This window comes from Lampris incognitus, chromosome 13 (genome assembly GCF_029633865.1).
Source record: "Lampris incognitus isolate fLamInc1 chromosome 13, fLamInc1.hap2, whole genome shotgun sequence".
Taxonomy (NCBI): Eukaryota; Metazoa; Chordata; class Actinopteri; order Lampriformes; family Lampridae; genus Lampris; species Lampris incognitus.
This window is the reverse complement of record NC_079223.1, coordinates 36,410,318-36,428,175: the sequence shown is the minus strand read 5'-3', so window position 1 is coordinate 36,428,175 and position 17,858 is coordinate 36,410,318. Positions and strand designations below refer to the sequence as shown.

Here is a 17,858-nt window from a genome sequence, read left to right as displayed (position 1 = left end):
GCCAAACCAGTTCTTTCTGAAGTCACTGTTGTTATTATGTCACAAACTAAAGTATCACTGAATACTTCCATTTCAAATTCCAGGCGTGGAGGCTCGACAACGCCTAACCACCCTGTAATGGGAATGGTTGAGGCAACACACACACACTCTTCCAAACCGGCCCCTGCATTTCACTCTTCAGGTTCTGCGGCATAGCTCGTCCTCGCCGCACATTGTTCTCGTTAGACCACGCCCCCTGCGACGTCACTCCCAGCGTTTGTCTTCCATTCAAACAGGATCTGCTGACGTTATGGGGATTATTGTACACTCAGCTGTGATCTCGCAACGCTCACCAAGCTTTTTGAAAGAGACTTTCATCGTGGCCGTAAGGTGTTTTGATAGCAGGTGGATGGAGACAACAACAACATGACTTCAACACATATTAATGCCGAGTATTTTATTATCAAACTGACCGCTATGCGCATGTACAGAGACCCAAACCAAGAATATCAAGAACACTATTTACTAATTGTGAAGTACTTCAATGGTTTTCATTCAGTGTTGATCGTGTTCATACCCGGGGAAATAAAAAAAAATATATATATATATATTGCACAAAAACCCTGAGTGTAATGAAAATGTAATTAAAGTGTATGGTTCTGGAAAACAGCTTATATTCTACATGGTACATTAAGATGCTTAAAATGTAGTGCTCGAGACTGTTTAGACGTTTGTTCTGTTGGCAGGTTATCAAAATGAAAAATTACGCATAATATGTAAAGTATAACAGGAATTACTTGTTTACGCTCTTTCCTCGGAAATTGCTTACCCCCAGCAGCGTATCGTGAACTAACATACACTTGACAGTGACTCGCGTTTCTGAAGGGAATCGGGGTCATGCGTTTCGCACAATAAATTAAACCAATATGTACACTGCAAAGTCCCCGGATGAGCTGGAGCACGATAACCTCCTCATAAACAAAGTCATCAACGATGCAGACGTTAGGGAAATATAAATAAGACAAGCGCTTTTTTTTCTTCGAAGTGGTTGCGAGTCATTCACGTGGTCCAGCAGATGCCTGAGAAAGTCCACCTGCTCCACGTGTGTCCCTCCACCGGAGCCCGGCAGCCTCAGACTCAAGACATCCCCAGCATGAATGGCTTCTCCTCGTCTCGCTTTTCCAGCAGATTTGAAAACATGGAGGAGGAGAAGAAACAGAACTCCACGGCGTAGCTGAGCTCGAACAACTCCAGGTTGACACTGAGCGTCCACTCAAATACGGCCCCGACCAGCTGGCACCAGTAATCAGCCTGGGCGAACAATATGCAGTCTGTGGGTGTTAAATGTCAAGGATGTATATAACACACATCGTATGACATATAAGGTAATTGGTATGTCATTGTTTGTGAGAGCATTTGGGTGTGATCATGCATAACTGAGGCAACAAGTCATTGTGTACCCACACTGAAGTGTTATGAGGCATACTTGACTGACAGATAGATGGACGGACAGACCAACAGACAAGGCTGAATCTTGCATCGAAGCTTATGAAAGGATACAGAAGATGGTGACGATGATCTGGATGGCAGTGGAGATTATGCGCATCGGGTACAGTACCTTCTCACATCCCGTCAGTGCACACCTCCCGGTTAGTGAAGTGAGCAGCACCGTGTAGAAACAGATACACACAAAACTACTACCAGCACCGAGGTAGTGCAGGAGGTACAGGTAACCAGGCTGTGGAGACCAGTCAATAAAAAAACATTATCACCCATCTTTGTGATGCATGTAGCAAACCCTATGGCCACCGTAACGTCCATGTAACATGTAACTAGAATCATGAAAGAATGTTTGTTTTTTTTTAACTTCAACAATGGGTATTCACCATATGCCCAGATGATGATTACTCCTAAACTGATCAGAATATAGAGTGATGCAGCTTGATACTGATGCTGCAATTAATTTGCTGCCAAAGATCATCGTCTTGCTGATCTTACTGGCATCTTGGCTGATACTGCGAATTGCATTGCTACATTGGTTGTGACTTGTGAATGGACTTGAGAATGTGAAGGATGTCTGATGTTTGACTTGATCCCATTATGTTCACATCATGTTCTCATATCCTATCAAAGTCTAGCAAACCGTGACGCCTAGAACACTGAAAAGCCTTTTACATGGTTACTTGTCATAAAAACATTTGCATTGACACCACTATAAACAACAGAAAAAAAACTCTACTTTTGTCTGTTTTCATGCCCTATGTTGTGGAATATATAGTTTTGCTCCATTTTGCTTCAGTTAAATGAAACACTGACGTGCACTTGAACAGTTCAGCTACTGTAACCTGACTGAGACGTGCATAATGACAATACGAGACATGGAAATGTCATATTTTCACGGGAGCATGCAGATAGACCTGTTCGTCTCACTTCATAATGAAGATGGCATTATTCAGCTTTCTGACTAGTTGGTGTAAACACATTTAAACTCAGATAAACCAGGTACAATCTCAATTCCAAATCAAAGTAACGTATGCTTAACTTTGCAGGACTGGTGAACAAAGCATTGGGAGACTCTGGTTGTGCTCTGCCCCTTCTTATATGACATAAAACAAACAGTTTCCCACCTTTATTTGCTCTCCAGACACAGGTGCAAGTCGAAGCTGTTCGACTGCATTACTTATTATCCAGCCTTATTACACCTATAATACCCTACACCCTCTCCATGGAGCTGCATAATTGTCCACATGAATTTGCTACACGACTATAATGCTGCATAATACTAAATGAAACATACATACAACATTTTGGTATTGATCAAACAGACAGCACGAGATGGACTCACATTGCAGTTTCCAGCAACAAATGCCCCTAAGGAAGCCACCACACCGAAGACCAAGGCAAACTTGCTCAGCATGGAGCAGGTGAAATTTTTCTCCATGATATGAGCGTGGTGGGCTATAGAGAACAGCAAAACTGAGGGAAGAAATCAAAATCAGTTTAATGCACATCACTCATATATATATATATATATATATATATATATAGTGTATATATAGTGTATATATAGTGTATATATATAGTGTATATATATATATACATACATACACACACACACACACACACATACATACATACATACATACACACATACACACATACATATATATAAACTGTATATGTTGTTTCTTTTGCCGGTCAACTCACAGAGAAAGGAGCCAGCATTGATCGTAGCAGTAAAAAGGGAATTTTCCGGTGCGCTGATTCCACTTGAGCTGCATGGAGGAGGAAGTCGGGGAGTTAGTTGAGATAGTTTTGGTGGTGGAGTCACAGGGACAGACCCCGAGCAAAGTGAATACTTAGGTGTATGTATGCCTATATACAACCCGGCTACCTTATGGTAGGGACTCTGCAGCAACTCGCGGTTTCATTAGTTTGGCAGTAGTCCTTAATCTCCCTGAAAACAGAATAGTGAGGAATTGAAAGAATGGTAATAACAACCCATCACTGTTTCACCAGCGTATACGAGGCTTTCACAAGACACAACTTACCAGTTGCCAAGGGGGCACACGTGATTGTTGTTGAAGGCGAGAGCGTATCTGAACAAAACAAAACAACACAAATGTAAAGAACAGTCAAAGTTACACACTTTATATTACGTCTCTTTTCTGTTGATTATTACTAAGATTATTGGGTATGGCACTATGACACACTTTTCACACCACAGGTGATACATGACATTAATATTCATCTACTTTAGCTTGCAGCTTTCAGATTCACTAAAATCCTGTAATAGCAGCAATGATATTGCCAAACATTGGTAACCAACACGTCATGGATCCTCGGATAGAGAAGGGAAGTATATTTTGAGAGGGAAATCAAACTTCAGGGAATGATGTGCTGGTACAGCTTTGAAGAGAACGGACACTTCAGTCTGTGGGGTAAAATTGTGGAACAGTCTGACCATGGAACTCAAACAACGTACAAACATTACGCAGTTAGTTCAAGAAGAAGTACGAAGGACTGATTATCAAGAGATATAGGGACAACGAAGAGTTGTGTTAACTGTTTATCGCTAAACATTTCATATTACTTTTTTCTTTCTTTCTATGACACCAAGTGGATATCTGGGTTATACGTAGCATTGAGATCTGTTTATTCTTGGTATATAATGATTAGGGTGTGTTTTTCTTTTTATTTCTCTTTCTCTCATGTGTTTTGCTGTGTTTTTTTCTCTTATTGTTCACAGTAGTTGAGTTTGTATTGTGCAGCACAACTTGCATTGAATGTGAGCTACACAGTACGGTGGGAATTGAGTTTTAGATGTACAGTAGCTGAATTAACTTAAGAGTAGGTGAGAAGGGGTAGGAAAAAATAAGTGTATACGTCCTCCTACTCCTTTTCCAACATGTAACAAATAACCTGATGCATATGGAGATCTGTTTGCTGAGCTTGATGTGTGGGTTTGTTGATCACTTCAGATTATTGGCAGTGGCTTATCTGTATGTTATATCCTGCTTTTTTACATGTTCGAAATAAATCATCATCATCATCATCATGCAGTCATTCTTGGAAATTGACGTTTGACTTTGGTCAGAGGGAAGGACCACCGAGGCACAAAAAATGTAAAAAAAAAAAAAAAACATGTTATCCCAACATTATCAGACAATAAACAAAAAGAAATGCACAGGGTTGTCAGTGAGACCACTAACTGAACACAACTGGCAGATCCATCCATTCCATCCATTATCCAAACCGCTTACTTATCCTACACAGAGTCGCGGGGATGCTGGAGCCTATCCCAGCAGTCACTGGGCGGCAGGTGGGGAGACACCCTGGACAGGCCGCCGGGCCATCACAGGGTCGACACATTCACACCTAGGGACAAATTAGTACAGCCAATTCACCTGACCTACATGTCTTTGGACTGTGGGAGGAAACCAGAGCACCCGGAGGAAACCCACGCAGACATGGGGAGAACATGCAAATTCCACACAGAGGATGACCTGGGATGACCCCCCCGCCAAGGTTGGACTACCCCGGGGCTCAAACCCAGGACCTTCTTGCTGTGTGGCGACTGTGCTAACCACTGCGCCACTGTGCCACCAAAACTACAATCCACACTTGTGATATACATTCAAGTGAAAACTATTTGTGAAGGAGGCGCAAGAAAGGAAGAGAGCCAAGTATGCAGATCTGGTAGCTGAGAATCGGAGGAACTGGCTAATCAACTGACATATCAACAGACACCAAAGGCCACGTAACAAGCTGGCAGGGCATACTGACACTCCTACACTGCGTCAATATGGAAGTATACAACGATCAGTAGCCACCAAAAAGAAGCTATTTGGTATTAACTTGTGAAACTGAAATAAAATGTTTTACAGTAATATTTTGAACGGGACCCAACTGAAGGAACATTTTTTCGAGCTATATTTTCTTTCTTATTGCTTTGTTGTTTTCCATAGGAGCAAACCCTGTGACAGATGAAACTAGCTTGAGCACATATTTCAGCAAACATTCACACAAGATAAAATGAGCTTCCACGTTTCATTTCTAATGCTATGGTGAGTGTTGCAACACAGAGTTGTACAATGCAGATACCTATAAATGGAAATGATCTTGTACAATTGATAAACTCCATTTTTTTTAGCTGTGAGATAAGAAAAAAGTGCCAATGTACATTCATCCATTATCCAAACCGCTTATCCTGCTCTCATGTCTCTGGGCGGCAAGCGGAGAGACACCCTGGTCAGGCTGCCAGGCCATCACAGGGCCCACACACACACACGCACACACACACACGCACGCGCGTACATACACACACACAGGGTCCTTTGTAAGGGGTTTGCATGTTCTCCCCGTGTCTGCGTGGGTTTCCTCCCACAGTCCAAAGACATGTAACTCAGGTGAATCAGCCAATGTACATTGTGTGTGTGTGTGTGTGTGTGTGTGTGTGTGTGTGTGTGTGTGTGTGTGTGTGTGTGTGTGTGTGTGTGTGTATACACACACATAGTAGCAGCTGATGAGTGCACGTCGCACGAATCAGGCCTATACTGCAATGTATTAAAACTTTTTTATCTCCTGTATCTGTGTTGATATATATATATATATATGTGTGTGTGTGTGTGTGTGTGTGTGTGTGTGTGTGTATGCGTATGTGTGTATATATATATACATATATACATACATACATACATACATACATACACACACACGTATACACACACACACACACACACACACACACACACATATACATACATACATACATACATACATACATACATACATACATACATACATACATACATACACACATACATACATACACACATACATACATACATACATACATACATACATACATACATACATACATACATACATACATACATACATACATACATACATACATACAATCCAGTGAGTCAAGTAAATTCTCTATGAGACAGTACAAGCCTGTTTCATGCCATAAGCAATCGTCAGCTGTCAATAAAGCTACTCGGGAAAGGACACACCATTTACATTTACATATTTTCTTCTTCTTCTTCTTCTTCTTCTTCTTCTTCTTCTTCTTCTTCTTTCAGCTTATTCTCTGTTTCTCAGGGTCGCCACAGTGGATTTTGTAGTTTCCATTGCTACCCTGTGAGGGCATGGCACCAATGGCAGCCCTTGTTAATCCAGGCCTTGACCGATCTGGCGTGGAGGCTCAACCGATCCGACATGGTCTTGTCAATCCGTAGTGATTTGTCAAAATTTTACATCGGATGCCCTTCATGACACAACCACTAACCCTATGGACCTATATATATAGTGTGTGTGTATATATATGTGTATATATATATATGTGTGTGTGTGTGTGTGTGTGTGTGTGTGTGTGTGTGTGTGTGTGTGTGTGTGTGTGTGTGTGTGTGCATGTATATGTGTGTGTATACAGTGCATTTGGAAAGTATTCACACCCCTTCACTTTCCCCACATTTTGTTATGTTACAGCCTTATTCCAAAATGGATTAAATTCCTTTTTTTACTCATCAATCTACACAGAACAACCCATAATGACAAAGTGAAAAAGGTTTTGTAGAAATTTTTGCAAATTTATTGGAAATAAAAAACTGAAATATTGCATGTACATAAGTATTCACACCCTTTGCTATGACACTCAAAATTGAGCTCAGGTTCATCCTGTTTCCACTGATCATCCTTGAGATGTTTCTACATCTAGATTGGAGTCCACCTGTAGTAAATTCAATTGATTGGACATGATTTGGAAAGGCACACACCTGTTTATAGTATAAGGTCCCACTGTTGACAGTGCATGTCAGAGCAGAAACCAAGCCATGAAGTCAAAGGAATTGTCTGTGGACCTCCGAGACAGGATTGTATCGAGGCACAGATCTGGGGAAGGGTACAAAAAAATTTCTACAGCTTTGAAGGTCCCGAAGAGCACAGTGGTCTCCATCTTTCGTAAATGGAAGAAGTTTGGATCCACCAGGACTCTTCCTAGAGCTGGCCGCCCAGCCAAACTGAGCAATTGGGGGAGAAGGGCCTTGGTCAGGGAGGTGACCAAGAACCCGATGGTCACTCTAACAGAGCTCCAGCGTTCCTCTGTGGAGATGGGAGAACCTTTCAGAAGGACAACCATCTCTGCAGCACTCCACCAATCAGGCCTTTATGGTAGAGTGGCCATACGGAAGCCTCTGCTCAGTAAAAGGCACATGACAGCCCGCTTGGAGTTTGCCAGAAAGCACCTAAAGGACTCTCAAACCATGAGAAACAAGATTCTTTGGTCTGATGAAACCAAGATTGAACTCTTTGGCCTGAATGCCAAACGTCACGTCTGGAAGAAACCAGGCACCTCTCATCACCTTGCTAATACCATCTCTACAGTGAAGCATGGTGGTGGCAGCATCATGCTGTGGGGATGTTTTTCAGCAGCAGGAGCTGGGAGACTAGTCAGGATCGAGGGAAAGATGAATGGAGCAAAGTACAGAGATCCTTGATGAAAACCTGCTCCAGAGCACTCAGGACCTCAGACTGGGGCGAAGGTTTACCTTTCAACACGACAACGACCCTAAGCACACAGCCAAGACAACGAAGGAGTGGCTTCGGGACAAATCTGTGGATGTCCTTGAGTGGCCCAGCCAGAGCCCAGACTTGAACCCCATTGAACATCTCTGGAAAGACCTGAAAATAGCTGTGCAGCGACGCTCCCCATCTAACCTTACAGAGCTCGAGAGGATCTGCAGAGAAGAATGGGAGAAATACCCCAAATATAGGTGTGCCAAGCTTGTAGCTTCATACCCAATAAGACTTGAGGCTGTAATCGCTGCCAAGGGGGCCTCAACCAAGTACTGAGTAAAAGGTGTGAATACTTATGTACATGAAATATTTCAGTTTTTTATTTTTTAATAAATTTGCAAAAATTTCTACAAAACCTTTTTCACTTTGTCATTATGAGGTATTGTATATAGATTGATGAGAAAAAAAGGAATTTAATCCATTTTGGAATAAGGCTGTAACATAACAAAATGTGGGGAAAGTGAAGGGGTGTGAATACTTTCCAGATGCACTGTATATATATATATATATATATATATATATATATATATATATATATATATATATACACACACACAGTGCATGTATATAGCACTCACAACACCACTGACGGTTTCGGTATATACATATATGGGGGTGTGCTGGAGCCTACCCTAGCAGTCATTGGGTGGCAGGTGGGGAGACACCCTGGGCAGGCCGCCAGTCCATCACAGGGCCAACACACACACACACACACACGCGCGCGCACACACACGCAAACACACATTTTCACACCCGGGGACAATTTAGTATGGCTGAGTCACCTGACTTACATGTCTTTGGACTGTGGGAGGAAACCGAAGAACCCGGAGGAAACCCATGCAGACACGGGGAGAACATGCATACTCCACACAGAGGACGACCGGGGACGACCCCCAAGGTTGGACTACGTTACTCTTTCAGTAATCCCACTGGTATCGCTCAGCGACTGCAAATGTCACATTTGTAATGCACAGCAAATGTGCATGCTTAATACCTCAGTTTAAGATGTTAATACGGATAAATAGTTCACGTTTTAACTGGGTTGTTGAACACATTAAAAAAGTGTAAACTCGGGGGGGGGCGATTACCTTTGACACAGATCCCCCTACAATATTTACTTAATTGCGTTAGTGGATTTATTCCTTCTGACTTGAGACAGTGCACTGGACCAGGCTTGATAAATAAAAGTTTCACTTGATATACAGTGGTATGTTGATGCGGACGGTGATGCTGAGGAGATAATGGTGGCAAAACAGTTGCAAAGAAAAATAAAGAGGGCACAATTCCTGACATGCGCAGTGGTTACTAAGTGTTTGATTTCATCAGACACGTTCTCAAGCACGAGTGCGGCTAGCTCTTCTTTCGATAGTAAAGGACTGCCTCGGCACTATTGATCCTGAGTTGGTCACTGACCACTTTGCCAAGCTAAAGCCAAGGAGGGACACCCTCACTATCCCACCCTCAAAGAAACAAGGAAGTACAGCAACAACTAGGACAATTTGTCACTATCCTCCTGTCTGTCCTCTACTACAGAAAAGCAGAGGACAGACAGGAGGACGACGGTAACAAAACAAAAGATAAGGAGAGAAAAAGGAAGATATGGAGACATAAAATGTAAAAGAAAATGGGAGGAAAATCTGGTAGAAATATCTGGTAACATTTTAAGACAACAATAATAAAGGAGCAAAGAGGGGTGACAGACAGCAGCACAGGCAAATAAATAAAGACCACAGAATGGGAGCAGAAGATAAAGGGCAAGGAGAAGGGAGAGAGAGCGGGATAGACCAATGCCACAGAGAAGAAAGAAAACATCCATGTAGGGGGAGAAAAAGAGAAAGGAGAAATCCAGAGGTGAGCCATGCTCACATTGTAGCAAATAAACGGTGCCATCATGGTATAAGAAAGGTTAGCGCAATTGCCGTGTGTAAGAATGCAGATTAAGGTAACCCTGTTGGTGCTTGTTCCACCACCAGGGCCATGAGGGCACAGAGACTGAGGTGACCTGCAATAGTTAAGAAGAGGAAAGGCGAGCCGTACACAAATCAACAGTAAAGAAGACAAGTAGCATAATAACTTTTGAATGTGTGTGTGTGTGTGTGTGTGTGTGATAATTATAAAGGAAGATATAACCTCTGCAACCTACCTATGCTGATCTCCCTTAAAAATAAAAAAAAATAAAAAAACAAGCTCCAGGCAAATTTGACTTAGCCCCTGATCTTTTTAATAGCTAGAAACGCCCCTGACTCTGTACTGAGTTCAATGAATTAAGATTTATTTATTTTTTAGAAAAAGGAAGTAGTATTACAAAAAGGAATACATTGAAGTGGGAGCGAAACTTGGCAGATACAATGTAAGACTCCTCATTATTTTTTTTCCTCGGTAAAAGATTAAAAAAGTATAAATTCTCGGTAAACTTACACAGTCCATGTTCCAATGAGGGACACCAGGGAGAGGGAGACAGGGAGGAGAATCCAGAGTACCATTGTCTTAGTGAGGAAGAGCAGCAGCAAATGTAAAATCAGGGATGCCTTGATTCCTGGAGTCTATTCAAACGTGTCACTAAAACGCCTTTTCAGGACCCGGTGGATTCATCTACTGTAGTCTACATGTACTGACATCTGGATATCTACCATCAAGGAAGTTTAACAATTAGTATGCTGTCCCTCTATGCACTGACTGAAACTCAGCTGCTTGAAGCAGGTTCTCCTACAGTTATAGTTATGATATGAGCCTTCCGCCGCTCATTCCTGTTTTTATGGGAGTAACATTTCTTTCTCCTGCCGCTGCCCCTCCCTCAGAGCACACCTTGTCCTGTCATATGTGAGGAACGTACAGTTGACTTCCTTTACGCTGTCTCATTGTTTGAGATAAGCACCTACTTACAAGCAGCCTCTTAAATCCAGTGTGGCATTTGCTTGCATGTTTAAGATGAAAAGTTCAGAGTGCTAAAAAGTTGGAGGTTGCAGAATTGAGTAAAACAGTCTGAGTTCAGGGGGTATTATAATAAAGAAGACAGCACTGGCTTGTTCTGCAAGACTGTAGTGAAAGTCATCCCTTTCTTCTTCTTTTTTAGCCCTTTGCTTACATCTGTTATTACACACTCTGGACTTAAATGACTGCGGAAACTGCGTGGGTCATATTCACTTCTTCTTCTTCTTTTTTGGCACGTTTTCTGTAAATTTTTAAAAACGCGGGGTCATACGTTGTTGAATCCCGCTACTGCAATAAATAGATTCTACGAATTAATAATAGAGTGATTTGGACGTTCGCCACATGAGGTCATCTTTTCTTTCAAAACAAATAAAATGGCGGCGCGCCTGCGATGGGGACTTCACCAGTTGTTGCGGTCAAGAAACGCTTTCCCTCTTAGGTTTGAACTTCTACAATTGCAGCGATGCTGTTTATTTCAGTTAAACACGGGTTTCTCACTTTGATAGAAGTGTTTGGTATAAAACCCGACAAGGTTAACTACTGGTCAGACGGGAGATTGAGCAAAATAGCTAGCTACCGAACTGCGACACGAATGCTACCTGATTTCATTCAGTTGGTTTTATTAGACGTTCAACTGCCTGTTTTGCTGTTCGACATTTTCTGTATTACAAATATATATGTATATTTATTTATTATATGTTAGGCAGTGCACTTGTCTGCTTGCATACCAAGCGATTAGCAATCAGATACCCTAGTTAGGATGCGCTTCAGCAAATCGAGTTAAGCTAGGTTATCCATTATTGCATAGTTGAGTGTTCGCACCTGTTCATCCTAATGTTACTTAGCTCAAGATAATTCATACGGTATTGCTAGCTAGCCAGACAAATTAGAGAGACTGGGTCTTGTACTGGATTACATATAATATAGTTGTATCTCTCTAAGGTTTCCAGCCAAGTCAAGAAGCTCATACCACACACAATGCACCGGCCAGAGCCTTAGGAAAGCTCAACTTCTGCCCGCTGCAGGAGTCCCTCGTTTCACAAGTGAGAAAGCATGAAACGACAAAAGTCCAGGCTCCATCTGTCCATTTAATGCAGAAACTAGTTTCATCGTATTGTCTAAAAAGTCAATAAAGGGGGAGTGTTTTCTTCAAATTGTGTTTCAGTGCGACACCTGTCCATCCAGACACAAGATACTCCAAACCCCAGGAGCTTGAAGTTTCTCCCTGGTAAACCTGTCTTAGGATCTGGGACTCTGGATTTTCCTTCTCCAAGCTCCGCAGAGTGCTCATCTTTGGCCAGGTCGAGTGTCATGTGTCCAAACAAAGTGAATTTGAGTCTCATGTTTTTGTCTGACAGGGCATGTCTCATACACCAGTTTTGATCAGTCTAAGAGACGAAAAAGCAGTGCATTAAACATTTTTTTTGCCAGCGATGAGGTTGGTTTATTGAAGAGTGCATACCCGTAAAATTATGTTGTGTCTTGTGTAAATGAAAGTATGCCGTCTTGTATGATAGCCATGAATGAAGATAACTTAGTGCAGGACTGTACCATGTAGAGATGTTTTCTTCTCACTGATAGTTGCGCCCTACAACAGTAGCAGCCTCAAAGAACGATACACACCAGTGACACTTGACGATAGCTAGAACAATCTGTTACTGTTTTAAATAAAAGTAACACAGACCTCATGCTATCATTGTGTTTAATTTTGTTGAACAGTATGATAACAGCCCATGTTTCCCACAGGGACCTCTTTGAGATTGAAGGAGTTAAAAGTGTATTCTTTGGCCCTGACTTCATTACAGTGACTAAGGTATTTGTTGTCTTTGCTGATTCAGCATGTCTTTATGGTCAGGTTTTTATGCAACATTTTATACAAGCCCGTTTATATGTTCTATCATTTCAGGCAGATGATGATGTGGAATGGACAGATATTAAGCTTCATGCTGTGGAGGCCATTGCTAAGTTCTTTGAGAGTGGAGACTCCATAACAACTGGAGAAGTGCACCATGAGAGCAGTGAGTGTGAAACATAGCCACCTACCCCAGAAAGTTGAATCAGTTCATCTGGACAAAAAGTTTAGTGGGAGAAATGTTTCATCATTCATCCAAGTGACTTCGTGAGTAATGAAACGTTTCTCCCACTAAACGTGTCCAGATGAACTGATTCAACTTTCTGGGATTGCCTTACCTGGATGATTTAGCATGCATCAAGACATAGCCACCTATATACTCTCAGATACATCTGTCTGCACATGTTAAATGAACTTGGGCCTTTAGACCTTTGACTGTATAATATTCATATGCATTTCCCTAACGCCTGTTTTTTCTGTTGTAGGTTTTTCTGAAGATGATGATGAAGTTGTATCAATGATAAAGGAACTGCTGGATACAAGAATCAGGTACAAAAGTAGTCTTTGTCAGCAGCAACCATGGAACCCAAATCTGCTTTACAGATATACAAGCAGTCTGCATGCCACTGCAGTGCAGAGTATTGTGTGCTACATATTTTACATTTACACATTTACTCAGACACTTAAATCCAAAGCAACTTACAGGAGAGTCAGCAATTAGAAGATACATTTGTGTCTCCAACAGGCGTCATAGAGCACTAAATAGTAATCATATCTTAGACAACAATGCACGTCATATCAAGTGCATTTCATGTAAACGTGCCTTAGATAGTCAAGAGGGCGTAATAAGATATTAAAATTACCAAGTTGATGGACAATGTCACATATCACTATCACAGACAGCCAAGAGTGGATATCATGTCAAGTGCAGGGTACACAATAGTTATAGAAGATCCAGTAATACTTGTGTTTGTGTTCAGATGTGTGCTGATGCCAAGGAAGTAGGGAAGGATACTGATTGGGTCAGAGAATAATCAAACAAATTTAATAGAGCAAAGGGGCAATTCCCTTGCACAAATTATTTTGTTTGCAAAAAACTGCCATGCAGATGTCAAATTTACATTGGCAGAAAACTCCTTACTAAGCTAGATAACATAAGAAATAGTTGTCAGGATGCATTGGGGGGTTGGAATACAAACCATGGTTAGAGTAAAGAGTGAAGGGTGGTGTTGAGATGGCCCTCACTTTGAATACTGTAAAGTTTACATCATAAACCAGAAAATATACCATTAAAAAATAGCATATGGCTATTTGTTATAGCTATAAGACCTACAGTATACATAGCACACAAGAAATTCAAATAAACTAATTTGACAACAAACAATGGAAGAAGGGGAAATATTACTGTGTAATGGTATAGCTGTATAAATAGGACTAAAAAGTGATTTGAAAAACCATTATGGATATTGATAGTCTGAGCTCGTTGGATCAGGCATTTGAAAAGTAGATGTGTTCATGTCAAAGGCCTGTAATCTGCATTTATGGATGTCCAAAAAGCCACTGCCCATTGAGCTAGTGAACAGTGGTATTGCCATAACACTGAAATACATAGTGTGCTTCATCCAGCTCCCCCCCCCCCAAATGTCTCACAGCTTTCAGTCTTCCTTTGTGCTTTGTGATCCTCTCTTAAATATAACATTACTCACTCTCTTAACCCCAGACCTACCGTGCAGGAGGATGGTGGTGATGTCATCTTCAAGGGCTTTGAGGACGGCACTGTCAAGCTGAAGCTGGTGGGATCTTGCACAGGCTGTCCCAGTTCCACAGTTACCCTTAGGAACGGAATTCAGAACATGCTACAGTTTTACATCCCAGAGGTGGATGATGTGGAACAGGTGATTAAAAGATCCTACACTTCAGTGGGCACTGTAGAATCTTTTATTAATGTGGGGGTTGGGGGTGATCTGATTTCTGAGAAATACCCCTGAGCCTATTGAGTGATCAGTTCCAGTGGTTCGAATATATGGATAGTTTTGTTATTTTATATGGACTTTTGTTCTGTAATTGCGCTAGAAATTGTAGTTCATTTTGGGGACGGTCAGGAGTGATGATGGATTTATATGGCACATGCATTCTTCCAGTTACGGGGGCTACTTAGAATAGCTAAATTAGTGTGACTGAAACATCACGTTATATGTCAACACCAATATGTAAAGATAAAAGACAGATCCATAAAGTGATGGGGTAGGAGTTAGTATAGGAGTAAAAGTAGGAGTTAGTGAAGATATTTTTCTGGTGCTATTGTTCCTTTACAGTGCTCTAGCATCAATATCGTTTCAACTATGCGATTGTTCTCTTGAAATTATAAATGAGCATTAAACCTCATTGAAGCATCGAAGTTGAATTAGTTCATCTGGACACAACATTTATTGAGAGAGAAATATTTCATCACTCATCTGAGTGACCTCTTCAGTCTCAACTGACTGCAGGTATCCCCACCCTTAGTTGTGTCCAGATGAACTGATTCAACTTTCTTTGATTTTCTTACCTGGATTATTGAGCATGCATAAAGACTCATTGATGCTTGCCTTATTTGGATTTGATGTGACTGTTCCATGATTGTGTTTTTTTTCTCCAGGTGGAAGATGAGGTGGATGAAATTAATGCAAAAGTGTTTGCAGATTTAGAGAGAAAACTTCAAGATTAAAACTGTGCTTGGCTCATGTTCTAACAGTTGTAGAAAATTGCTTTCCCTCTATTAAACAAAGGCTGTCTGTGCTTAAACTAGTTACCATACCACATTTATTTCACTCAGAGAAAAATATTCTCTTTGTATCTATGCACACTGTTAGTCTTCAGGTTATGATTAATTCAAACACATACTTTATGCACATATTACCAAGGAAGAAAGCTTTATCACAGTAGTCCTTTTTCCAACAAGACAGAATATGCCACTGTAAAGATTTCTGTAAATTTTGTTTCTTTTTAATATTGATATTGTACATTTTGAAATGAAATACAATGGCAGTTGTTGAGCTTGATAATGATGTGTGTCTGTTGCTGGGTCCAGGATGACAGGTCATGTGGGACATAGTACAACTGTGAGTGAGTGCCCTGTGAATTCATCATCCTGGTAATTATGTATTTATAGCCATTCATTGAGTGGAAGTAGGTGCAAAGTTCAGATATGTGCAAAAAATCTATGTTGACTCTGCGTTAGGGCTGTGATATATTTATTCTGTTACATTAAACATTGATTCACCTCGTGAAAGCGAACGTCATGCTTTTTAATGATCAAGTCTTATTAATTTTGGAGATTTCTGCAAGGGAAAGTCCAATATGTTTAATATGCTACTGCAAATATACAGTGCCTTGCAAAAAGTATTCAACCCCCTTGACAGTCATCACTAATTTCTGGATTACAAAAAGATACTCAGATATCTGTTCCTGAACAGTATTATTTTTGTGAACCCATAAGTGCCAACAGCATGTTCCCAAAGCCAAAATACTTTGTTTAGCTGACTTTTATTAATAAATAAAAAACTAAAATATAGTGCTTGCATAAGTATTCAACCCCTTGTGCTCTGAAAGCTCCAGTGACATTCCTAAAGCAAACTCAGCTTAACACAACTGGACATAATTAGTGTGCTCGTGTAAGATTAAAGTAACAGTCTCATTTATGGGTATAAAAAGCACTCTGTGTAAAGTTCATTAGCTGGACGTGAACTTCATCAGAAAATGAAGATAAAGGAGCATAATACTGAAGTGAAGTAAGAGACAAAGTGATTAAATTGCAGAAGGCAGGAAAGGGATACAAAACAATATGCAAGTGTTTGGATGGCCCATGGAACACTGTTGGATCAATTGTCAGAAAGTGGAAGCTGTACCACACCACCCAGACACTTTGTAGGACAGGCCGTCCCTCAAAGCTAAGTGTTTGAGCAAGACATGGGCTGGTGAGGAAAGCCACAGATGATCCTGCCATCACTTCAAAGGAGCTCCAGAGGTCAGTGGCTGAAACTGGAGTAAATGTGAATGAGTCAACCATATCAAGGGCATAAATCTGCCCTGTATGGGGAGGGTGGCAAGAAAGAAGCCGTTGCTCAAAACTGTTTATAAAAGCACGCTTGGAGTTTGCTACCAAGCATGAGAGCGACCCAGTTAGGATGTGGGTAAAGGTTTTGTGGTCAGATGAGACAAAAGTTGAGCTCTTTGGCCAAAACTCAAAGCGTTACATGTAGCACAAACCTAACACTGCTCATGCCCTAAAAAACACCCTCCCTACAGTGAAGCATGGCAGTGACAGCATCACGCTATGGGGTTGCTTTTCATCTGCAGACACTGGGAACCTTGTTCAAATTGAGGGAAGAATGGATGGCACTAAATAAATATTGGAAGAAAACCTGTTGCAGTCTGCCATAAAACTGAAGCTTGAGAGAAGGTTCACCTTCCAGCAAGACATTGATCCTAAACACAAGGCTAAAGCAACAATGCCATGGTTCAGCAACAAATAGGTGAATATATTGGAGTGGCAAAGTCAAAAGTCTGGACCTCAACCCCATTGAGAATCTGTGGCACAGACTGAAAATCACAGTCCAGAGGTGCCAACCCACCAACCTGCAAGACCTGTACAAATTCTGCCGAGAAGAATGGGCAAAAATTACTCCAGAAGAATGTGCAAAGCTTGTACATACTTACCCCCAAGCGAATCATGGCTGTTATTGCAGCAAAAGGGTACTCTACCAAGTATTGATATGTGGGGGTTGAATACTTGTGCAAGCACTACATTTTAGTTTTTAATTTATTTACAAAACTTCAGCTATACATAACTTTTTTTTGGCTTTGGGAACATGCTTTTATAGCTTGAGTTCACAAAAACAATATTGTTCAGGAACAGATGTGTGAGGTATCTTTTATAATCCAGAAATTAGTGATGACTGTGTCATGTTGGTTCTTTACGCGAGCTCTCATCCCTGTTTGCTATCTTTCTTTTTCCTCTCTCTCTCTCTCTCTC

General features: G+C 41.1%; 2 protein-coding genes across 2 annotated transcripts; one reads left to right on the top strand and one right to left on the bottom strand.

Annotated features, from left to right (window-relative positions):
* Positions 1 to 434: 434 nt before the first annotated feature.
* Positions 435 to 10,762, bottom strand: si:dkey-228d14.5 (uncharacterized protein LOC796266 homolog). Its single transcript, XM_056292315.1, has 7 exons — positions 10,480 to 10,762; positions 3,531 to 3,578; positions 3,374 to 3,436; positions 3,187 to 3,254; positions 2,825 to 2,955; positions 1,540 to 1,717; positions 435 to 1,310 (listed from the first exon to the last, which is right to left on the bottom strand). Exons 1-7 carry the CDS (start codon positions 10,542 to 10,544, stop codon positions 1,117 to 1,119), a joined length of 747 nt encoding a protein of 248 aa, XP_056148290.1. The 5' UTR covers positions 10,545 to 10,762; the 3' UTR covers positions 435 to 1,116.
* A 540-nt stretch (positions 10,763 to 11,302) lies between these two features.
* Positions 11,303 to 16,224, top strand: zgc:110319 (uncharacterized protein LOC796111 homolog). The gene is made up of 8 exons (XM_056291998.1): positions 11,303 to 11,431; positions 11,935 to 12,035; positions 12,158 to 12,293; positions 12,739 to 12,805; positions 12,899 to 13,010; positions 13,330 to 13,393; positions 14,565 to 14,739; positions 15,483 to 16,224. Exons 1-8 carry the CDS (start codon positions 11,367 to 11,369, stop codon positions 15,549 to 15,551), a joined length of 789 nt encoding a protein of 262 aa, XP_056147973.1. The 5' UTR covers positions 11,303 to 11,366; the 3' UTR covers positions 15,552 to 16,224.
* Positions 16,225 to 17,858: the final 1,634 nt, after the last annotated feature.

Excerpts from the sequence above, each read along its gene's own strand:
- si:dkey-228d14.5 (XM_056292315.1), bottom strand. The coding sequence starts at position 10,544 with ATGGTACTCTGGATTCTCCTCCCTGTCTCCCTCTCCCTGGTGTCCCTC. Across the intron at positions 3,255-3,373 it reads TGCAGAGTCCCTACCATAAG|CTCAAGTGGAATCAGCGCAC; the intron begins GTAGCCGGGTTG and ends TCCTCCATGCAG. Across the intron at positions 1,718-2,824 it reads TTGTTGCTGGAAACTGCAAT|CCTGGTTACCTGTACCTCCT; the intron begins GTGAGTCCATCT and ends TGGTCTCCACAG.
- zgc:110319 (XM_056291998.1), top strand. The coding sequence starts at position 11,367 with ATGGCGGCGCGCCTGCGATGGGGACTTCACCAGTTGTTGCGGTCAAGA. Across the intron at positions 12,294-12,738 it reads GAGTGCTCATCTTTGGCCAG|GGACCTCTTTGAGATTGAAG; the intron begins GTCGAGTGTCAT and ends TGTTTCCCACAG. Across the intron at positions 13,011-13,329 it reads AGAAGTGCACCATGAGAGCA|GTTTTTCTGAAGATGATGAT; the intron begins GTGAGTGTGAAA and ends TTTCTGTTGTAG.